The sequence below is a fragment of the Perna viridis genome, chromosome 1 (assembly GCF_037379345.1).
Source record: "Perna viridis isolate PV_CMFRI_1.1 ecotype Kerala chromosome 1, ASM3737934v1, whole genome shotgun sequence".
NCBI lineage: Eukaryota > Metazoa > Mollusca > Bivalvia > Mytilida > Mytilidae > Perna > Perna viridis.
This window is the reverse complement of record NC_142445.1, coordinates 38,002,605-38,024,605: the sequence shown is the minus strand read 5'-3', so window position 1 is coordinate 38,024,605 and position 22,001 is coordinate 38,002,605. Positions and strand designations below refer to the sequence as shown.

The 22,001-nt window shown below is 32.8% G+C and overlaps 1 protein-coding gene across 2 annotated transcripts in view; it reads right to left on the bottom strand.

The window, feature by feature from the left end:
- Positions 1-21,829, bottom strand: part of LOC148628635 (uncharacterized) — a 28,823-nt gene extending 6,994 nt beyond the window's left edge. The window contains exons 1-11 of one of the 2 annotated variants that reach the window (XM_088591446.1): positions 21,664-21,829; positions 15,586-17,343; positions 14,575-14,706; positions 11,921-12,126; positions 10,379-10,544; positions 8,151-8,258; positions 6,095-6,270; positions 5,154-5,276; positions 2,778-2,851; positions 2,164-2,283; positions 758-872 (exon numbers count right to left, since the gene is read on the bottom strand). In XM_088591446.1, coding sequence (XP_088447572.1) covers positions 758-872; positions 2,164-2,283; positions 2,778-2,851; positions 5,154-5,276; positions 6,095-6,270; positions 8,151-8,258; positions 10,379-10,544; positions 11,921-12,126; positions 14,575-14,706; positions 15,586-17,343; positions 21,664-21,721 — 3,036 coding nt within the window. In that variant the 5' untranslated portion in view covers positions 21,722-21,829. The other variant, XM_088591455.1, reaches the window with a different exon arrangement.
- Positions 21,830-22,001: the final 172 nt, after the last annotated feature.

The following is a 22,001-nucleotide window of genomic DNA, read 5'->3' as shown; positions in this document are numbered from 1 at the left end:
AGTATTTAAAATCAATAATTTGGGTTTGTTATTTTTGCATATAGCTTCACTATCTAGGTGCACAATCTTGCACTAATTACATCGATCTTGACCTTTCACCTCTTGACCTCAAAATCAGTAAGTGTCTTCTTTGTCACTAGCAACAGTTCAAGCATTAATTTATGCCTTATAAGGCCAACTTATGTTATATGGAAGAACTTATTATAAATTGTAAGGTGAATGGACAAACTGTCCAAAAGAAGGACAAAATAGTTAAATTCTGTAGCAAAACTTGCTTAAAATGTAAGCAAAGCTCACAAAAAGGTATCAGATTTGTTTCTGCTACTTTAGGACAAAGTGTAGTTTTAGTCGTATTTATGAAAATGAGTGGTATAATCTTGAGCTTTGCATCATTTTAACATGGGTATTATGGAAAGATTCACAGTGTAATTTGCAGTCAAAATTTGTAGAAATTATGTGGAAATTGTAGGGGTCTGGGATACCTCCATTACCCCAGAAACCATATGGTCAAAACATAACAGGAAGTTTATGTTGCTTTAGCACGAAACCAGATCCCACAATATTTCGTACCTACAAAAAGCTTCAGTCAAAATATTAGGTGACTGTAACAAGTAAATGCAGAGAAAAACTGGAACAAAAAAAATTTGGACAGATAAATGAAAGACCAGACAGACATAAAGACACTATGATCACTATTCATAAAGTGGAAGGTATAAAAATCCTGGGAAAATTGTAACAGAAAAAGATGAAGAATAACCTGGTCATCAGAGCTGTTTGGATCCTCTATCTGCCCAGATAATTGTTGAAACAGGTACTGTAAGTTAGGTCTGTGTTCAGGATTACTGCTCCAACATTCCATCATAAGTCTATATCTAAAATAATGAAAACGATCTTTGTTATCATTCTCAACTAAAATTAAGTTCATATGCATGACATGCCTGTTGCTTTGTTTTTTTGGTCTGTGTGTTTTAAGTCTGACTACTGATAGTAGGAAATAATTTACTGTATGGTGGGTAATTTTCACAGGTTCTTGTTTTGGTATATTTAAGGAGTTAGACCTAGGGTAAGGGACACAACTCTTACAAATCATTGGAATGTTTGTATTCAGCATTTGATATATCAATCTCATGTAAGCATCAAATAAACTTGGAATGATTCCATTCTGTTTCAAATGAAAGCTTGACAGACTTTAGTGACATTGAATATAATACAAACATATCACTAAAAGTTATGTCCCTTACCTTAGGCCTACCTCCTTAAAACACCAAAATAAATTCAGAAAAATATTTACTCTGAGCTTAAGTACTTAGTGCATCACCTCAAATTTACCATAATTTTTTGTTTACCATTTTGCCTAAAAATTGCAAAATTTTAAACCCGCTAAAATAACCTGCCATATGGTATCTAAAAACAAGAACAAAGAATGAAAGCTTTCTTCCATAATAGTATATATCATTTAAGTATTGACTAAAAATACACCACATTATGTTCTTACAAAATACTATTAAATAAAAAAGCTAGAGTTACTGTTGCTGGACTCTTCTAGGAGTTTATTACAGCTTCAGCAAAATATTTCTTTGCATGTTTGTTAAGAGAAATATACCATTTTCATATGAAAAGCAACTTAATGGCTCATCCACACCATCAAAACTAATACAAAGATGTCTGTTTCATCTAGTGCATCTCCACTACATTTATGTACAAACCTGGTAAACAGACATTAACACTGAACTGACTAACAAATGTGGCTTAGAACCACATGAAAAGGATGGGCCTCACCAGACTAGCAAACGTGGCTTAGAACCACATGAAAAGGATAGGCCTCACCAGACTAGCAAATGTGGCTTAAAATCACATGAAAATGATTGGCGTCATCAGACTAACAAATGTGGCATAGAACCACATGAAATGGATGGGGGGTCTCGTCACTAGTTTAAGACAAATAAATTGAAGGGTTACAGTTAAGATACCAATGGGGGATCCAAAGGCGGCTAGGAACCTGCCCTCTCCACACTTATGCTAAAAATATTTTGTTGATTTTATAGGAAATCACTGCATATCTTATGCCAGTCAGTGCTCCCCCTCTTTTCAAAATTTCTGTATCTGCCACTGGATATTTAACAATGTAATAATTTCTTGCTGAACATCACATATGCAACTTACATATTGCTCTCACAACCATCTGGTCTAGGTAGAAGTTCATTCTTTAATAATTTTGATTGTATTACCCCTACATCTTCACCAAGGCTCATCATCTCCCACAGAAACACACCAAAAGCATAACTGAAAAAATTATGATAAATTTAATTGATTGTCTTCATTCTAACTTAGAAATAAAAAAAAACTGAAACTTAAACCACAAGGGGGTGATTGAATTTCAACAATTTTCCACCAAATCAAACTCCAAGTGTCTAAAAAGGTCATTATAGCTCACATGTTGAAAATTTAATTTAAATACTTCAAGTGACAAAATAATTAAGACTATCACCTGAAAAAAAATCTATACATCCTATGTAACTCTTTTTTTTTTGTTAATTCCATGAAAAATGTTTTTCATTAAAGTTTAAGAAAATTTTTTGTTGAAGAAAAGTAGAACAGGTGGTGGAATAGAACAAAGGTGCTACTATATTGTTTGTACCTTGGCTGGAGGGGAATAGGCATTAGTTTTAAGTAAAAATCATTACATTTGTTTGTTTGTTGGGGTTTAACGTCCGAGCAGCAATATTTCAGCTATATTCAGACGAAAAAAAAAAATCATTACAATCACTGATACCTACATCTCAGATTGACATGAGAAGATGTTATGGTGAACAGACTCTGCAGCCATCCATGGAACACATTCTTCTGGTAACTATAATGTAAAGAAAAATCATGCAAGATGTCGGATTCAAATTGTCATGAATATGGTCAAAATTGGTTAAAGAAATCATTCTTACTAACAGTTACAGCAATTTAAAATAATAACTATATTGTAATCTCTATCTATCCCATAAAAATAATCTTGCCCTAATTTTTAATGTTTGTTCCCCATTTTTTTAGATTTTACATAGAATGCACTACATAGGGATACTCTAATCATTGTCTTTGAAGGTTATTGCTGAATATATGTTGTCACTAAGGTTTGACTGTATGGTACATTTCATGAATTTCTCACTTATTTCTCAGTTCTCACTGGTAAAGTGACAGGCTTCAAACCAATAGGCTGATCTTAAAACAAGAGGCTCCCAGGAGCCTGAATCACTCACCTGGTTAAATTTTTGCCTTTAAAGGGCAATAATTCCAACAAGGAGTTGTCAGACAATTTTGACTCTATTTGATTCATTGGACACATTTGTAAGCCTTATAATAAGGATCATTTCAGCAATTGAAAGCTATTGGCTAAACCTTAAAGATTTGGAGATGTATGCAAAAATCTGCTGTCTGACCCCATTGTTCTATTTTTAGAAATGGCAGCCATATTTTTTCAGCAATCAAAAATCTGTCATTTCGTTAAGGATACCCTATATAACAAAAATGCCAACTTTCATTGAATTTTGCAGATTTATTAAAGTAATAACACCAAAAACTGCAAAAAATGTAAATTTTGTGAGGAATTTCTAAGGTCATCATACCATTAGCATCAGGGTTTTAGCTAGGATTTTGAGGGCTTTAGTCACTTTTGCGTAGAGCACGAGTGACATATTACGGGCAGCAGAATTTTGTATATGGTCAGTAGTGTCATAAAATGAAGACATAAACACTCTTAATATATTCATTTTAAGTTTACAGATACAGCATAACAATAAATACAATAAATATTACAACAAAATAACAATTATTTCCTATAAGAAAAAGTGTGTTACTTAATGAAATAAAATAGTTACTATTAGAAAAATAGTAAAATTGAATTTTTTTACATCATGACAAAGCTTTGATGCATTCAGTCTAAAAATAGCTACTCTTTGACATAAGCTACTATTATGGTATGATCTGACACTCAACTAATAACAGAAAATCCTCCTGTCCTTTGCCAAACACCACACCTCAAAGACCTCTTCAACCTAAAACTCCTCAAATCAAAAGGATAAAGACAGATCTTTAGAAGAGAATTGATTGATGAAACATTGAACCTGTTCCTAAAAAAGGTCTTGAACAGATAGTACCTACTAAATCCCCTCTCAGTCACCAGAAGATAACACAGAAACTAGACAGATAGAAAGGAGGTTGGCCACATTGGCATAGTCAACTGTAGAATGTTGCACTCTGTAAGCAGTTGCTGCATGACACATGTATCTTACTGCTGGGTGGTAATTTTTTAGTGACCTTTGTCCCCAGATCATGAGTAGAATTGAAGATGTTCCAATTAACCAAATAATGTCACAGGAGAAGATTTTTGAAAAAATAACATTAAAAATAGCAAAAATCGTTGAAAAAGGACAATATTTCAAACATGACTCCATAGTTTAAAACCAAAATTTGACCATAGATGGATCTTCTCATGCTGAACACTTTTACCCGTGTTAGAATTTAGTTAAACCTAACAGTTTTGGAGATATGTGTGAAAAACTACTGTCTGAAGACCATGTTCTATTTTTAGTAACGGTGGCCATGTTTTCGACAAATCAAACAACCCCATGACAGTTCTATACAGGATACCCCAAGCGACATTCATACCCAGTTTGGTTTCAATTGGTCAAGTAGTGTCACAGAAGAAGATTTTTGAAAGAAGTAACATTAAAAATAGCAAAAATCGTTGAAAAAGGGCAATATTTCCAACATGGCTTAACAGATTAAAACCAAAATTTGACCAGAGATAGATCTTATCATGCTGAACACTTTTACTCTATCAGAATTTAGTTAAATCTAACGATTTTGAAGATATATATGAAAAACTACTGTCTGACCCCTATGTTCTATTTTTAGTAATGGTGGCAATGTTTTTCGACAAATCACAAATCCCCACATCAGTTCTATGCAGGATACCCCAAGAAACATTTATACCAAGTTTGGTTCTAATCAGTCAAGTAGTTTCAGAGGAGAAGAGTTTTGTATAATTGTTTACGATGACGACAACGGACGACAACAGCAATGGATGCAAAGTGATGGCAATAGCTCACATGGCCTTTGGCCAGGTGAGCTAAAAAGGCAGTCTATACTGTTAACAATTAAATTACCTTTGAATGCTCTTCTTCTTCTGTCTCTGGCACCATGTTGACAGCATGGAAGAAGTTTCCTATTTTACTCTTTCTTTTCTCATTCAAGAAAATGTTAACTGCAGCTATGTGTCGGTGTAAAATCTATTAAAAAATGGAAATTAAAGAAATAGGCAAAATTTCAAATGAACCTGTTATTTATAATTTATTCACAAATTCTTGTGGCAATAGAGGAAATTATACCAGGAGATCCACAGAATGTATTCAGTACTTTGTTTCATTTTTTTACAGTACTTATTAGCCTAAAGTGCAGATCAGGGAAACTATGAAAACTAAAATATGGCAGGATGAACTACCTGCACTGAAATAGGAAGTGGATTTAAATAGTCAGTTAACTGATTAAAGCTGAATCAGTTTGTCACTGGTATATCATCAAGTGATCTACTGGTCTTAGTGACATCTGCTATAATTTTATAATGTTGATCATGCTCTTCAATTATAATACCAATACTACAGTTATGATGAATTTTGTCATTCCCACTCACCTATGGTGATTTTACAGTGATTCAATGAAACCCATATGGACATTAACAAACCAAACACCTGTTTAACCTACACACCCTCTGGAACCATTTACATAAGTTCCAATGTGATTTAACCTGTGTAAACTGAACAACAGTATAAATCATACAAATGCTTAAATGGGGTTCAGTGTAAACAGATTTTTCTGTATTAAAGAAAAAATAATTATAATTTATGTGTTTTTCTTGTATTTTTCATCAAAATGAAAAAAAAAAAAAACAACCATGATGTGGATGAAAAGCAAACAAATGTTTTAAAATTTTATTTATCTTATGCCTAGAGTGGATAGAAATGCATTATGGCATAACTCACTTGAGGATTATAATACATGTAGCTTTATGTAACATGTGTAACTGATCATGAGAAAAGTATTCACCAACCTTTTTGTGCATCAAATACTCCATGCCATTAATGACTCCTAAACTGATTGCAATCAAGTCTGCCATGTTCCTTTTGAGGATTGTAGCTGTATGGTCTCTACAGGACTCTGTCATATTCCTCAGATAAGAGAGCACAACTCCACTTCCACACAACTCAAACACACTGAAGGAGTAATCTGTAGAAATAATTATTGTTCCATATAAGGCTGTGCTTAACATCTATTGACATACATTGTGTAAGTGCTTAAAATTGATCAACAAATACCTCAAAGGACCACTGCTTGATTTAAAAATCCTGAGTTTTTACTAGAAAGACATCACCTCACCTCCATCTCTATTTGTTGTTACAAAATTATGTTTCAAAAGTCTTTAAATTTACCATTCTTAATATTAACAAACATGTCAATTGATGTGTTCTAAATGTCTTTTACAAGAAAAAGTTACCCATTATAAAGGCCTTTAAACCAGCCACTTTTTCAACACACACACATGCTGATGTACAATTCAAAGCATAAATGAAAGGAAATATTGCAAAAACAGTGTTAAAGTGATGAATCCACACACACTAATCTGAACTTTTGTGCATAAATAAGGCAAACTGTTGCAAAGTAGTGTCACAGTGAATGTACACACAAGTTCATCTAAAAATCCATGAAATAATGAGACGAACTATTGCAATAGTAGTACTGCAAAGATTGTACATGTACTACTAATAAAACAAAATAAATTGAGAAGTTATGGAGGAGTTGTACTTACAATGTTTTAATATGTAAAATAAATGTTTGATTTCCTCAACTGCAGGCATCAGCAATAATTACATTGTACCTTCTTAAATACCCATTTATTATTCCTAGCCTATCTATAAAATGTCATCAAAATCCAGTGAGGGGTGTACTTAAAAGCTTTCAGTATGTAAATCTTGTCAGTTAGATTATTCACTTTATAGACAACAAAAATTCTTCTTCATGCACATCTATAGGTACATATGATGTCTAACACTCCTATAAAATGTCTTCAATATCCATGGAGTAGTTAAGGACTGCTGCACTTACAAGGTTTAAACTTATAAAAATCTTCAGGTGTCTGACAAGGAATAGTTTATTCAAGCACATACGCACATACACATACAATGTAAGTACATATGATGCCTAATATATAAAGTTTCATTAAATTCCATTGAGTGGTTTAGGCAGAGAAGTGTTGACAAGATATGTAGACAGATGAATGGACGAACAGACTGACAAACGGACAATTAAGTGATTCCTATATATACCACCTAAACTTTTTCTGGGTGTATATATCCCTCATTTATAGGTTCCAAATATCCCTGAGGGTATTCACCAACCCAGACATGTCCGACCAAGAGCTATACAGTTTATATTATTTTCCCAAATTTATCATAGCACAAAATTAAAAACCCCTAAAACACTGAGACTTCATTCTTTGTGTTAAACATGGGGCTACGATAGTGTAGCTCTTTTGATATTCTCTAGCATAACTGGTCAGTGCTGGAATTGGCTACCTATTCAGGGGCGGATTAAGGCAGGGGCGTGACCGGCGTGCACCCCCCCCCCTCAAAATGTGCAAAGCTTGGGGTGTCAGGGGTAGATTTAGGCTGTTTTAGGTTGAAACTTTAATTTCTCGCTACTTTTAACACAAAAGATATCTACATTCCACTCACTCTAGAAGAATATTTCAAAAATTTAAACTCAAAAAATTTGCACCCCCCCCCCCCCAATCTAAAATCCTGGATCCGCCCCTGCTATTGCAATATTGTTTGTTTTTGAGTACTTATTCACAATTTATTTTTAATCTTGAATTTCCTAAGTGATTGTTATGCTGCTGATGAATGGTTACTCCTTGCAACATGCGTACAGCATACCAAAATTTGCTATATCTACATGATTGCTATTTTTGTATCTATTTGCTTTGAAATTCTGGAAGGTTAAAAAGTTAGTAATGATTTTATTAAAGAAATGTAGCCTTTGGGTTAAATATTGTATAATGTATTGTGTATTGGGAATATCTCCTCCATGATAAATGAATGGTAATTTACCCTTATTATTTCCCACTCCAAGAAAAAAGACAATATTTTTTTGCTTGGGTAAACCTTTAAGTACATCAACATCTCTGTAAAAATCTTCAGAATCTTTATCACTACTCCCTGAAATTATACCAAAACACAAACAATTTTACATCATTATAATTTGTTTGTTTGTTTTTTTATTGTCTAAAATAGATAATACACACAATGTATATGTACAAGTGAGTCCATGTTAGCAGATTTTTTTTATAAGATGCAAATTCAGGCTACAAAGCATTAATATCAAAATTGCATAAAGATGACATTTAGAGACTTACATCACAATAATATGCAGCAAATCTAAATAAAACAGGAGGTGAAATAAGTTTTAACAAAACTTGAGTTTCTTTTGAATGAAAACAAATTCATACGCATGTAAAATAATGGACAACAGCCCTGTTTTAAGAAAAAAAAAATGAAAATATATAGTGTATATTTCAGATTACTGTAAAAAAAATATGCCACTAATTTTCATTATAAATATTTTTTTTATAGGTGTTTTTTAAATTATATTTGAACACTGTATATATAGTTAGAAAGTAACATTTTGTTGAAATGAAATTTCCTGTTTTGGACAAAGGCACAAAAGAATTATTTTTACACTTAAATACAACATATCTACAGTCTATGAAGTTTCTTTTGGACAAAGGCACAAAAGAATTAAATTTACACCTCCAATACAACAATACATGTACAGTCTATGAAGTTAACTTTTAATGTAATTGTAGGCTTTGCCTATAAGGGATGGAGCTAAATCTGTCCTGTCTGTACTCAAAAATTAACATTTGACTCTGATAATGCATGCCTATATTGTTAAATTGTTAACTGCTGATTTCTCTAACTATGTCAATATGTGGGACTTCCAATGACTCATGCTGTGTGTCCCCATTAAATGTTCAAACAATTACTTCCTAACTGCATATCTCATTTACTAAACATACTGTAAAATACTACTGTTCTCAGGGTACAAATTTTCATGGATTCTGTGGGTAAGCCAAACCACATATTTTAGTTCCCAATGAAAAGGATATTTCCATTGATGTGTACACTGAAAATCTCGAACCACGAATTCAAGAATCCATGAACTTGTGTTTCTTCCTTAATCCACAATTGCTTTATTGGTATCCACAAATTAAAATACAATTAAAGTATCACTTCTGACAATGATTATAAGTCATTTATGTCTCAGAGCATCTTCATATATACATGTGGAACATTGCTGATACTCTATCTCTTTAAAATATTTACTTAAAAATATGTGTTTACTGAGATTGTCTGCAATTTCCATATCCATACTGGAATTAATTTACTAATCATGTGACATCTAAGTTTTGTTTGGCATAAAAATTATGCATCCCAGGTAATGCTAGGAATGTTTCGTCATTCCGAAAAAATGTTATAAAATAGCATATTCAAAACTAAAATAACGATGCTGACATGCCTTCTGAGTGATGGTGTGCAAAATTGCACTTTAGATGGGAGAAAGAAGACTAAACATAGAAAAATACCATTTTGACACCCCTTCTGAGTGATGGTGTGCAAGATTGCACTTCAGATGGGAGAAAGAAGACTGAACATAGAAAAATACCATTTTTTGTTGTATCTAAGCCTAACAAAACATTACTGGAAATGCCTATTTCAACTTCCATTATAAAGAGCGAATGATCTCAGAAATCATGAATTCAAATATATTTTGTTTCTTTCATTGCAGATGAAAACTAAATTAAACCTTAATCCAAAACTATTCCATTTTAATTTTGCAATATTGATCAAAAGGTTTCTGGCCACCAAAGAAGACAAAAACTTGAGGTGCTAGGTATATTTCTACTTGTTCTTATTTACGAATAACCACATACCACATTTCAAATCAATCTTTTTAGTGGCAGCAGAGATTTTGTGACAAAAAAAATTCTCTAACAATTCAGATGTGCCAGTATATAGAGAAACCTCAATACAGTTGAATCTTTAAACAGTTCTTAAAAGTCCCACATAAAAAGAGATAATTGATATCAGACAGCAAATAGAATTTCTTTCAATGATGTATGCCCTATCTTTACAAAGCCACATACCAAATTTAAAATCAATCCATTCTTTAGGATATGATATAACTGCAACAAAATTTGAATAAACATAACAATGGATCAATAGATGCAAATTTACCACCTATTCATTGAGTGGGGGTGTAATATTAGTAACCTTACCATTAGGAAGAATCCTGACCATCACAGGAGAAGATCTAAAGCTGCTACAATATTTCCCAAACTTGATCTCAAATCTCTGGCCAGTCACTATAACAGGATAAAGTTGTAAATCTGCTGGATCTATTGTCATGTCCATAATCTGTTGTGGCTCATTCCATTGGATAGCCTAGAGTAAGATACCATATTTTATTGTATAGCAATGCAATTTCCCCAGGGTACGAAACTCACTCAAATTCTAGCCAGTCCTGAATATAATTTTGCAATATATTTACTTTATGGCTATATACATGTATATTTTTGCTAAAATTAGCCAGCCTTGCCAAAAGATAGCCAGTCTCAGGCTGGTGGGCAGGTTATAATTTCTAACTCAGAAAGTAATGCAACATCAGTGTGCAAAAATTCTCATTCTGCACAAATGCAAATACAGTTCAAATTTGTGAGTTATCTGTGACAAAAGTTCATTTTAAACAAGACTAAATTATATTTCCATACAATAAAAGGGTTACTGCATGAATACTGGAGAATATTATCCCTCGTAGAATATATAAATTTGGTAATTTCATTCCCGCACTTTCTCCTGCCAACTACTTCATGAAATGTCACAACAATATCTTCAATCTGCCGTTCAAATTTAGAATTTATGTTAAGAAAACAACGAATAATGAAGGCAATCTATACCATAAAAAGGATAATCTAATATGATTACTTGTGCAAAGAACGTATTAAGGTTAATGTCCTGCATGGTGCAAGTTCTGCACACTTGTTAAATCTAGGTGTTCTTTCGCACTCATGATCATATTTTGGTTATTCACTGTTTCCAATTAATTATCATATAATCATTCAAAATAAAAATATTTGCAACTTTTACTAGTACGTTATTTTTTAATAAATGGAATTTAAATACATAATAGTAAAAAAGGCTTCCTGATTGAATTCATACATGTACATTGTACATTTAATTTAATAGTTATATAGAATTTAGAGACTAGGAAACCTGACAAATATTAAATAATTACCACAATAATTTGTATATTTGCATATTTTTATAGCATGTAAATGAAGAAAATATGCTGACATAGTTTGCAAAAGTTTAAAAATTATGGCCAATGAGTATCATGTTTAAAAAAAAAAAGACTCTTGAGTTGTCTACGTGTTTAAATTAACCTATTTTTTCTTAGTCTATTTTAACATGTTAACACAATGCTCAGAACCACACTAGCAAAGAGAGATACCATTCAGATTAATGACTAAAATGACTAAAAAACACAAAGCTGTCAAGAACCATAAGGCTTTCTATCTTCTTCAAAATCTCTTAGCTACAAGTAAAAGTATGCCTAGTTGCAAAACAGCACAGACTTGCTTTTACAATATTTTCCTTTCAATTCATTATTAGACATTTTAAATTTCTGAATATGTATGACTTGTCTTGTACAAATGTATATTCATCTTATACTTGCTTTTCAAGTACATGTACATGTAGTACATCAGTCTCCTGTTATGTTAACTTTTAAAACATCTCAACAACAAAAATCTTTAATTTACCTGCATCTCATGAAGAGGAGCATCAACTCTTTCAGTTTTCTTCATTTTAGTACAGGGATGTATATTTTTCTTCCTACACACAATTATGAACACCACAACTATAAAACTGATGGTCAACACAACAGAGACAGAGGAACTTGTAACAATGGCAATATTGTCCTTCTCATTGCTTCCACTACTTCTAGCATAGCTAAGTGGTACTTCTTCTACAAGAAGCAAACATTTTTTTTTCATAAAACAAACTTGCTGTATATGTACATGTTTCATACCAAGAAATATCATGAAAACCAATTTGTTTAATGCAGTGATTTTGTTCATCTATTTCAAAAGATCCTCCTCCTGTTGGAAATGGGAAGAAAATAAGCCCATTGGGAACCAAAAAAGCTGAGGTGAGATAATTTGCTAGGGGAAACAGCCTGTATTCAGAGGTAAAATCAAAGTAGCACATTCACTGTAATGTGTCACAGTTTTCTTTTCTTCTTTCGTCTACCCTGTGCTTGACTTTTAATGAGCACTCGGTGGGTGTTTCTAGAAAAGCAGAGGATGCTTACCCTACAGGTGCACCTGGTCAGTGCTCCCATTTTTGGTGGAGTCCAAATTGCTCATTTACTTTAGTTACTTTGTATGTATTATTTTAGTTATTTAATACTCTTTGTTGTGTGTGTCTGTTTTCCATGTCTTGTCTTTGTCCCTGGATTACATTCTTTTGATTTCTGCTAGAATCTCTAGAATCTTGGTTCCCTTGATTACTCTTTTTACAGAATGAAATACATGTAGTAAATTTGTAAATTAATTGAAATACAAAATGTAACTAGAAAAACTTTGAGCAAGCACACAGAGAGAATAGTACAGTTAAGGCAAAGAAAAAATATATCTGTTTAAGGTTACATTGGATAAATATATATAGACAATTATGGGAACATTTCTTGACTTGACTGCTCTCAGTTTTCAGTGGAGTCTGAGTTGCTCATTTGCTTTTGTTACTTTGTATGTATGATTTTAGTTACTTTATGTTCTTTGTTGTGTATGTCTGTTTTCCATGTCTGGTCTTTGTCCCTGGATTACATTCTTTTGATTACCGCTATAACCTTGGTTCCCTTGATTATTCTTTAATAGTGCCCAACTATAAAAATTCTATTTTAGCTATACTTCATGAAATAAAACAAACAAAAAGCCAAATAAAATGTGCTAGGGTAGTTAAGGTAACCTTAAACAGACATATTTTTTTCTTGGCCCAAATATCAAATGTAAAACCTTTTGTTGGACTATCTCCCTTTGGATTCTACCAGTAATAGTTATATTCTTTCATGCAAATCTACATCTGATGCCCAACCATTCTATTAAGTTTAAAAAAAGTCACACAAGAAGAGTTGTACCTACTAGAAATGTGGACAGATGAAGGAATGCTGACAGATAGAATGAAGGAATAGTGACAGATAGAATGAGGAATGGTGACAGATAGAATGAAGGAATAGTGACAGATAGAATGAGGAATGGTGACAGATAGAATGAGAAATGGTGACAGATAGAATGAAGGAATAGTGACAGATAGAATGATGAATGGTGACATATAGAATGAGGAATGGTGACAGATAGAATGAAAGGAATGGTGACAGACAGAATGAAAGGAATGGTGACACAGATAGAATGAAGGAATAGTGACAGATAGAATGAAGGAATGGTGACAGATAGAATGAAGGAATGGTGACAGATAGACTGAGGAATGGTGACAGATAGAGTGATTGCTATATGCCCCAAACTTTGTGGGTGTAAAATATAGTTATGCTAAAGAACATGATGTGACACAGGCCTAACCCCTCCCCAATTTTTGGTGAAAAGGGCCTTTAACTTTGAATTAAAAAAATAAAAAACAAGAACATGGACAGAGGAATGAATGGTGATTGAAAGATCCTTATTTACTCCAAAACATTGTTTGTAGAGGTATAATAAAAAGCTGTGCTAAAGGACATGATATGACTGCCCTCTTAAAAGACAGATACACAAAATGTATTAACTATTGAACTTAATATTATAATCAAAGGCAATGAGGCATTTTTGAGAATATATGGATGAACAGAAGGAAAGACAGCAAGATTTATATAATAGATGTTGATAAACTGGTCAATATTGTGATATTTAGACTGCCCACAGGACAGTGGTATTGACTAAGGAAGCAATAATGACCAAGCACCAGGCATGTTTCTGTGTCAGGAGCAGACAAGCAGCTCGCCATATTTACATTTACAACTGCTTGTTTACGTATGCGTTTGAATAAGGGGATGTAACTCTAAAATCATAACCGGGCATTATCACATCATGGTATTGACTGGTAAAACTTCTAACTGCAGATTAATTAATACCATGTGAAAAGGTTTAATCCAATTGAAATTACTGAATTTTCACTGATATGAAATAAAATATATTACATCAGTCAAAAGTTTGGAATCTTTCTTGGAAATGTACTTCTAAGCCAGTATTTGTAATGATCAACATATGAGTTATTCATTCAATAGTCCAAAGCCCTTGCAAAGGCAATGGAGAAAAATGACATAGTACGAACTACATTTACATATATCATGAATTAAAAAAAATAATTTCTTGTCAATTTAGCTGAATTACATTCATCTGATTTCATCTCTGAACTGAATACAAACCTAGGCATAAAGGACCAGTAAATCCAACAGCACATCCAAATTTACACTGTCCTGATGTTGGGTCACAAGCTTCATTTCTGCATGAGGGGCAGCTAGATGCACAGTCCTTGCCATAGGTACCAGATGGGCATACTGAAAATACAAAGATATATTTTGATTTGTGTCATAGTCAACCTGTTTACTCTAATGGGCAGATCCAATGAAAAGTTGCAGGGTGAATGCCCCAAACTTCAAACTGCAACAAAATAATTGATATTCCAGGTAAGTATACATGTACATTTGTATGACATGACTATTTACCATCTACATGTACATGTATGAGATTCCATTTTTTTTAACTCAAAAGAATTTAAAATCTTATAATGTATATATACAAGATGTAGTTTAATACATGTACCAAGAAATATAATAAATACTAACAGGACAATTTGTTGACAACACAATAACAGAATATGACTAATTCCTGACAATATGCACATCACCATATAATAATCTAACATTCCATTGAGTTTCACTACAATCCTGCAAGTTGTTAAGGGGGAGTTGTGGACAATGCATCAAGACCAAGTTTTTCTGAAAAATGCTCAAGTTCAAACAGCTGTCATTTCTACATTTTTGTCCAAATATTAGTTCCTGAAACTAAGCACATCTCCATATGATAATCTAACACTCCATTGAGTTTTATTACAAACCCGCAAGGTGTTAAGGAAGAGTCATGACAAAAGATACATGTATGATGAAAAACGCTCAAGTTAAACAGCCATCATTTCTATAATTTTTATCAAACATTAATTCCTGACAGTATGCACATCTCCATGTGGTAATATTACATGTACATCCCATGAAGTTTCATAACAATGCTTCAAGCTGCTTAGAAAAAAGTTTGGACAGACAAACAGGGTGTATTAGTAATCTATATACCCCAAAAACTTTGTTTGCAGGGAGTATAATAAATATATGTTAATCCACTCAAATTCAGTTTCCCATTAAAAACTATTTCATAAGATGTACCTTTATCACAGTTGGGTCCAGACATTCCTATTAAGCATCCTTTAAAGCAATTTCCATTTTTCTGATCACAGGTTGAATTTACACAATTCTTGCAGGGGTACACACAGAAATCACCATAGAAACCCGCAGCACATCCTCTTGTACATTTACCATCAAACGGGCTACAGATGCTGTCAGAACAATTTTCTCCACAATTTTGTTTACATTCATTTCCATAGTAACCATTGACACATCCTTCCAGACATGCTCCATGACTTTTATAACATTTGTTATTTTTACATCCAGGACTACAAGGTTTGCTACAATTAGCTCCATAAAACCCATCAACACAATTTTTTGAACATTCACCTGTATGTGAATTACAACCAGGAACATCACAGTTTGCTGGACATCTTTTCTCACAGTATTCACCAAAATACATGAACTCACAACCATGAGTACATTTCCCTGTTTCCACATGACAATTGCCATAATTACACTTTTTGCTGCATGAAAGAGTACAACTATCTCCATAGAAACCAGATAAACAACCAGCATCACACTTTCCAGTATATTTATCGCAATAAACGTAACCATTATAGTTACTGGGACGACAATTTACACTGCATTTTTTGTCACAAATAGCACCATATGAATATGCCTGGCAATCACCACAAGTGCCATTCCTTTTAAACATTTCACCATCGGCACAATGTTCAGGATACTGCTGGGTACAAAATTTAGTGTACCAACCAGTTTCACATCCGTTAACACATGTACCATTTATATAACATGACAAATCTTTGCAGTGTCCACAAAGCAAGTCACATCTTTTCCCAGTAAATCCGGGCTTACAACCATTACGGCATCTACCAGTGTTCCTTTCACATGTATTCCTTCCCCCTATGCAATTTTCACTACAGTTGCGACAACCTTCATTCATATAATCATAATACATTCCATCATTACAATCTATGCAATACATGGCTTTATTCAGTTCAGTTTCACCACACTTTAGACAGTTTAGAATTTTACATTTCCTGTCACATTTTGAACCAAACCATCCAAATTCACAACCATCTACACAATGACCTGTACTGCCATTACATTTCCCCTCAACACAATGACCACTGCAAGGAACACATGCCATATTGCCAGGATAATAGCCTTCAGCACATGTTCCACATTTAGCAACACCAATAGCACTGTATGCAAGAACACATTGGTCACAATTGGCTATTTTACACTCTCTGTCACAATTGGTCCCATAGACACCTTTTTCACACCCATGTAAACAAACACCTGTGCTTGTGTTACATTGCTTTTGTCCACCAATACATTGACTGCTACAATTAACACAAGCATTCTGTTCATAGCTGTAAAACATTCCCTCTATGCATCTAGCACAAATTGGTATGGCATATGTTGAAGAAAATCCACATTCCTCACAAAATTCAAAGTTACAAAATTGCTGGTCACATTTCTGTCCTGTCCAGTGAGCTCTGCAACCAAAAACACAGTCTCCAGCTGAGTTGCATCTTGACATCATGCAATGTGTATTACATTGTTTTTCACATTTGTCACCGTAGAAACCATATTCACATTTATCACATATTTCAGTGGCATTGGAAAAAGTGTAGCATTCCACACATTTATTTATAGTGCATTTCTGGGTACACTGATTTCCCGTCCAACCTGGTTTACAGCCGTACCAGCAGGTACCAGAAGATTTGTCACAATGAGAATCACCAATCAAACAGTTGTCACAGGCTCCAAAAACTGAAGAAAAAAGCAGAAATTATCATTAGGTATTCCGATCTTTGCATTTTGGAACATCAGAGTTGATTGATACCTATCACATTTATAAAATCAATTATACCAGTTGGGCACAGACAATATTTCATCAAGCGGGCTGGCATTGTATGTGCAAAAAAATCTTTTAATTGAAAATCTACAGCATTATGTCATAGGGGAAATATCTAACTTTTTTTTCTGTCCATGGCTGAGTTTTGCTCAAATTAGTAATAATTTTTTTTTCAAAATAACCCTATGCCCCCCTCAGTACAAAAATGGTCTGTGCATTAAATACTTCCTATTTATTTAGTTGAAGATATCTATGAAACCAGTGATATTACCACAAATACATTTATATTTTAGCTGTATCTGTGTATAAAGATGTTTAAGGGCAGCAGCCTGCCCTGTGTTATGAGGGTTTCCTCATCGTTCATTGAAGACTAATGGGTGACCTTGAGCTGACATTTTCATCCTGGTGGGGTTGTTGTCTCTTCCACATATAGAACATACATGTACCTATTCTTGATACATATATATATTTTATATTTATATGGTGTACACCATACCTATTCTTGTATTGTATTTTATACTAATATGGTGGCTTTGATGTATAATGTGAAAAAAAAAGGATTTCAAAGAAATACACGAGAAGCTTTAATTCACATCAGTAAGAATTACTACAAAGCAAAATTTCTCCACTTACTTCAAATCAGAATTGTGGTTATTGCAGCTCACATATACTTTGAAGTACAAATGTACATGCAGCTAGTGTTATAATCTACAATTAACATGTATTGTAAAAATAATTACAGTATGCCCTGTGTCTCTGACATCATTTTATTTTCACAGCATGTCCCTGACATAATACATTGATAGCATGATACAGGTGCATCCTACATACACGTATATAGGAATAATTAGCTGTTGAACAGTTAACAAATAACTTTCAAAAAACAAATACAATGTACAATGTATATGTAATGATATACATTGTACATGTACCATACTTATTATTTATTATGCAAAAGTAGACCTCTTTTATTGGGGGGGGGGGGGTACTCATAAATTCATAAAATGTTCATGTTCTCTCTTAAGTACATGTATGTGCAATTATTGCTGAAAATGTAGTCATGCAAGTTAAATATTAAGATTGCACTGTTTGTTTAAGTTCCTGTTCAATTTGGTAAATTTGTAAGTACACATCCCATTTTTAGTGTGTACCATGGCCAAACCAACACCAGTCAATGTGTCTCCAAGTAAATACATGTACAATGTACAATTCTTGCTGGATTCAGCACATATACCAAATAAATGTAAAAGCTATTTTTTTTTCTTTTATTCCTGACCATAAGATCCCCAACAGTTTCAACAGGTCTATGGTTCTATGTCGTATGAACTGTTTAAAATACATTTGATAGACAGGTAAAGCATGGATGTTACATGCAATTGAATGAAAAAAGGCATTTGATATTGGAAAATTTGGATTATCTAAAATACATGACATGTATACAAACATACAATGTACATTTGTATGTATAAACAAGACCAATACATATTTGGACCTTCATCACTATCATATTTATCAGCACATGCATGTAAGTATCCTGAACATGTATTTAAATACTTAGCAAGTTGAAAAAATACAGTGTGGGTTACTAATTTCCTAAAACAGACTAATGATAGCAGATACTGCTGAAAAATGGCTAAGATGTATGAAAAAAAGTCAAATTTGGCCATAGTAAAATAGCACATATTCAATGTTTATAAAAACACAGTGCAAAATTTGAATAATATTGGATTAATAGTTCTTGAGTAACAGATTACACAAAATAAGTACTATCCAAAACATAAAGAGACAACAATGGCTAAGTACAACTTTCTAAAAAATACAAAATTGTGGGACAAAAAATAAATTAAATTTCTTCACAATACATCACACACGTAATAAGATGCGCAGATCTTCAATATGTATTAGTATATAATTTAAGAGCAATGTTTGAATAAAATTGTTTTAATATTTTTTTAGTTACAAATTATACAAAGTACATTTGGTTTCCGTCCCCAAGTGGATGTGTCCCAAAGTGGATCAGTCCCCTATTCAAAAGTTGATCTGTCTCCAATCATAAACTTGATGCATTATGAATTCATACAATCAAAAAAGTAGATAATCTTATCCTTTTCTATATGTTTTTTCTTAATTTTACAATATAAATGAATACATTATAGTTCAAAAATTATTATTAGTATTATACCTAATTGAGTACAGTTTAGATTAATTACATACTGAATTATTACATTACAAAATGAAAAGTATATAATTTTACTTTACTTTACATTAACAAGGAATGATTGGTTGTCATGGTCCGAAATGTCTATGGGTTGAATTATCCAGACATGGTAAACATTATGGTTCTTATAATTTGCGAAGGGTCTTAAAAAATATTTTTTTCTTCAATTTAGTTTCGTTTCATTTTGTTTCGATTTGTATCTTTTAATTATGTTTTTATAACGATTTTATTCATTTTATCCAATTGTTTCGTTTCAATTTTTTCCTTTTATCGATTATTTTCGCTTCATTTTGTTTTGTTTTCGTTTTGCAATTTCTATGACCTGAGAATTATTGGTAATATTGATTACGTAATTTTCGTAAACATCTGGGTGCCATCCTGCAGACTATTATGGCCAACACTATCTTGGAAAAGCTATGGTTCGACTTGTATTTAATTATTGAAACTAGCCAATATTTTCCAAGACTGGTTTGGCTCTAAATCACATATATACAAGTATACGCAAATGAAGCTGCCATTACGCTGTTTTTTGGCTCCTGAAAATGGAGAAACAAACCATATATTGATGCTCTTTCTTGCCATAAGTATACAGAATCAAGTTGATAATACGACCATAAACACTCCCTTTGGGAGTGTATAGTTAATTTCTTCTTATTCATTTACATGTACCTTTTTTTAAATCAAGATTTTAATAAGTTCAATGCAGAACCCAAGCCTACCTCAAGCTTGATTTAACTAAATAATAGACATCAAACAGTTACTCAATAAGAAAACCATTGTTTGATGTTCTGCTCCTTTTTAAACAAAAGAGAATGGAAAACTTCAAATATTGCAATGCCGAATCCATGACCATAGTCATAAGTACACTTGTCTGTAAATAACAAGTTTCGGTACACAAAATGTATGAAATTAAATTTTATGCACATAAATTTATACAATATACATGTTGTACATGTAATTATCAGAGGGAATGAAAAAACCTGGGGATGGATCAACTGGGGACAGGTCGTCTTTGGGCCAAATTTGGGGACAGATCAACCTGCTACCCATTAAGTAACAAAATTGGCTCAGTTCAACATTCAAAAAATGTAGGACAAAATTAATCCAATTTCTCTGTAATGCAGTGTACACGTAATACGAGATGCACATCTTCAATATGTGTAAATACTTAGCAAAGTTTTATTAATATTGGTTAGATAATTTTTCAGTTACAGATCCCCTCAATGTAAAAATGTAACAGAGGGACCAAATATTGGATGAATGGATTGAACAGCTACATGTACTGGGCCTGCTTTTACAGTTGATGATGCAGGTAAAATGTAGTTTGAATTATAAACATAGAACTTCAACTTCAGTTTACTATCATTTGATTGGCATATACGGTGTAAGGGAAAATATTAAACAAGTACTAGCTTTAAAAAAGATAGCCAACGCATCTTGCTTTAATATCCAAATCTGCTTAAGATTTTATTTGGTGAAATAGTCTGATCATTGTACTATGTTTCATATTTCAATTGCTTTATTGGTTCAACAAGTAAACTATTTCAAATTATCCAATTTATAAAAGATTATTCAATATAGAAAAGTGATTGAAAATATTCTGGACACCAATGCAATGGAGTCTAAAATTTTATGATTGCTACTACAGTTGACCAATGGAATGTGAGGTTGTTAGCTACATTTATACATCGGTTAGGTTGCTATGGTTAAGCATGGATGTCACGTGATGTCCAACTCAAAGCAATCTCAATACCGAACTCAATACAAATATTTTAGTCCAAGAAGAACAACTAGACAAAGAATACAAACACACACAACAATGAACATGAAAAAAAAAAAAAACAAAAAACACAGGCACATAGAAATAAACGGAAACGAGCAACCCATACTCCCAGTAGCAGACTCTACTAAAAACTGGATGTGAATATGACTCGTGAGTTGTGTAAGTTGTGACAGGTACTCAGGTAGTGTCACTTCCTTAATTCAATGCTTTTGAAGTTATGGTCTTAAACCTCACCTGAGTTCAAATGAAATACAATGAGAATGAAAGATGCAAAAACTGATGTAATATTCATTTTTCGATTAATTTTGTACTGTAGTAGAGTGTCAAATTCATTTTAAGTCAATTCAGCTGTCAAACGAAAAAAAATTTCCGGCAACGCATAATAATGTGTAAATATAAAAACAAACACCGTTTAAAATTGCGGAAATTCTGCACTTTATAAATTTTTACACAAAACGAACAATGGACATCGTATGGTTGGGGTTATTTTAGATATATATGGAATAATGATAATATAGATTCTTAGTTAGAATCAAATTACGAAAATTTTAAATTGATTAACTTTAATTCAT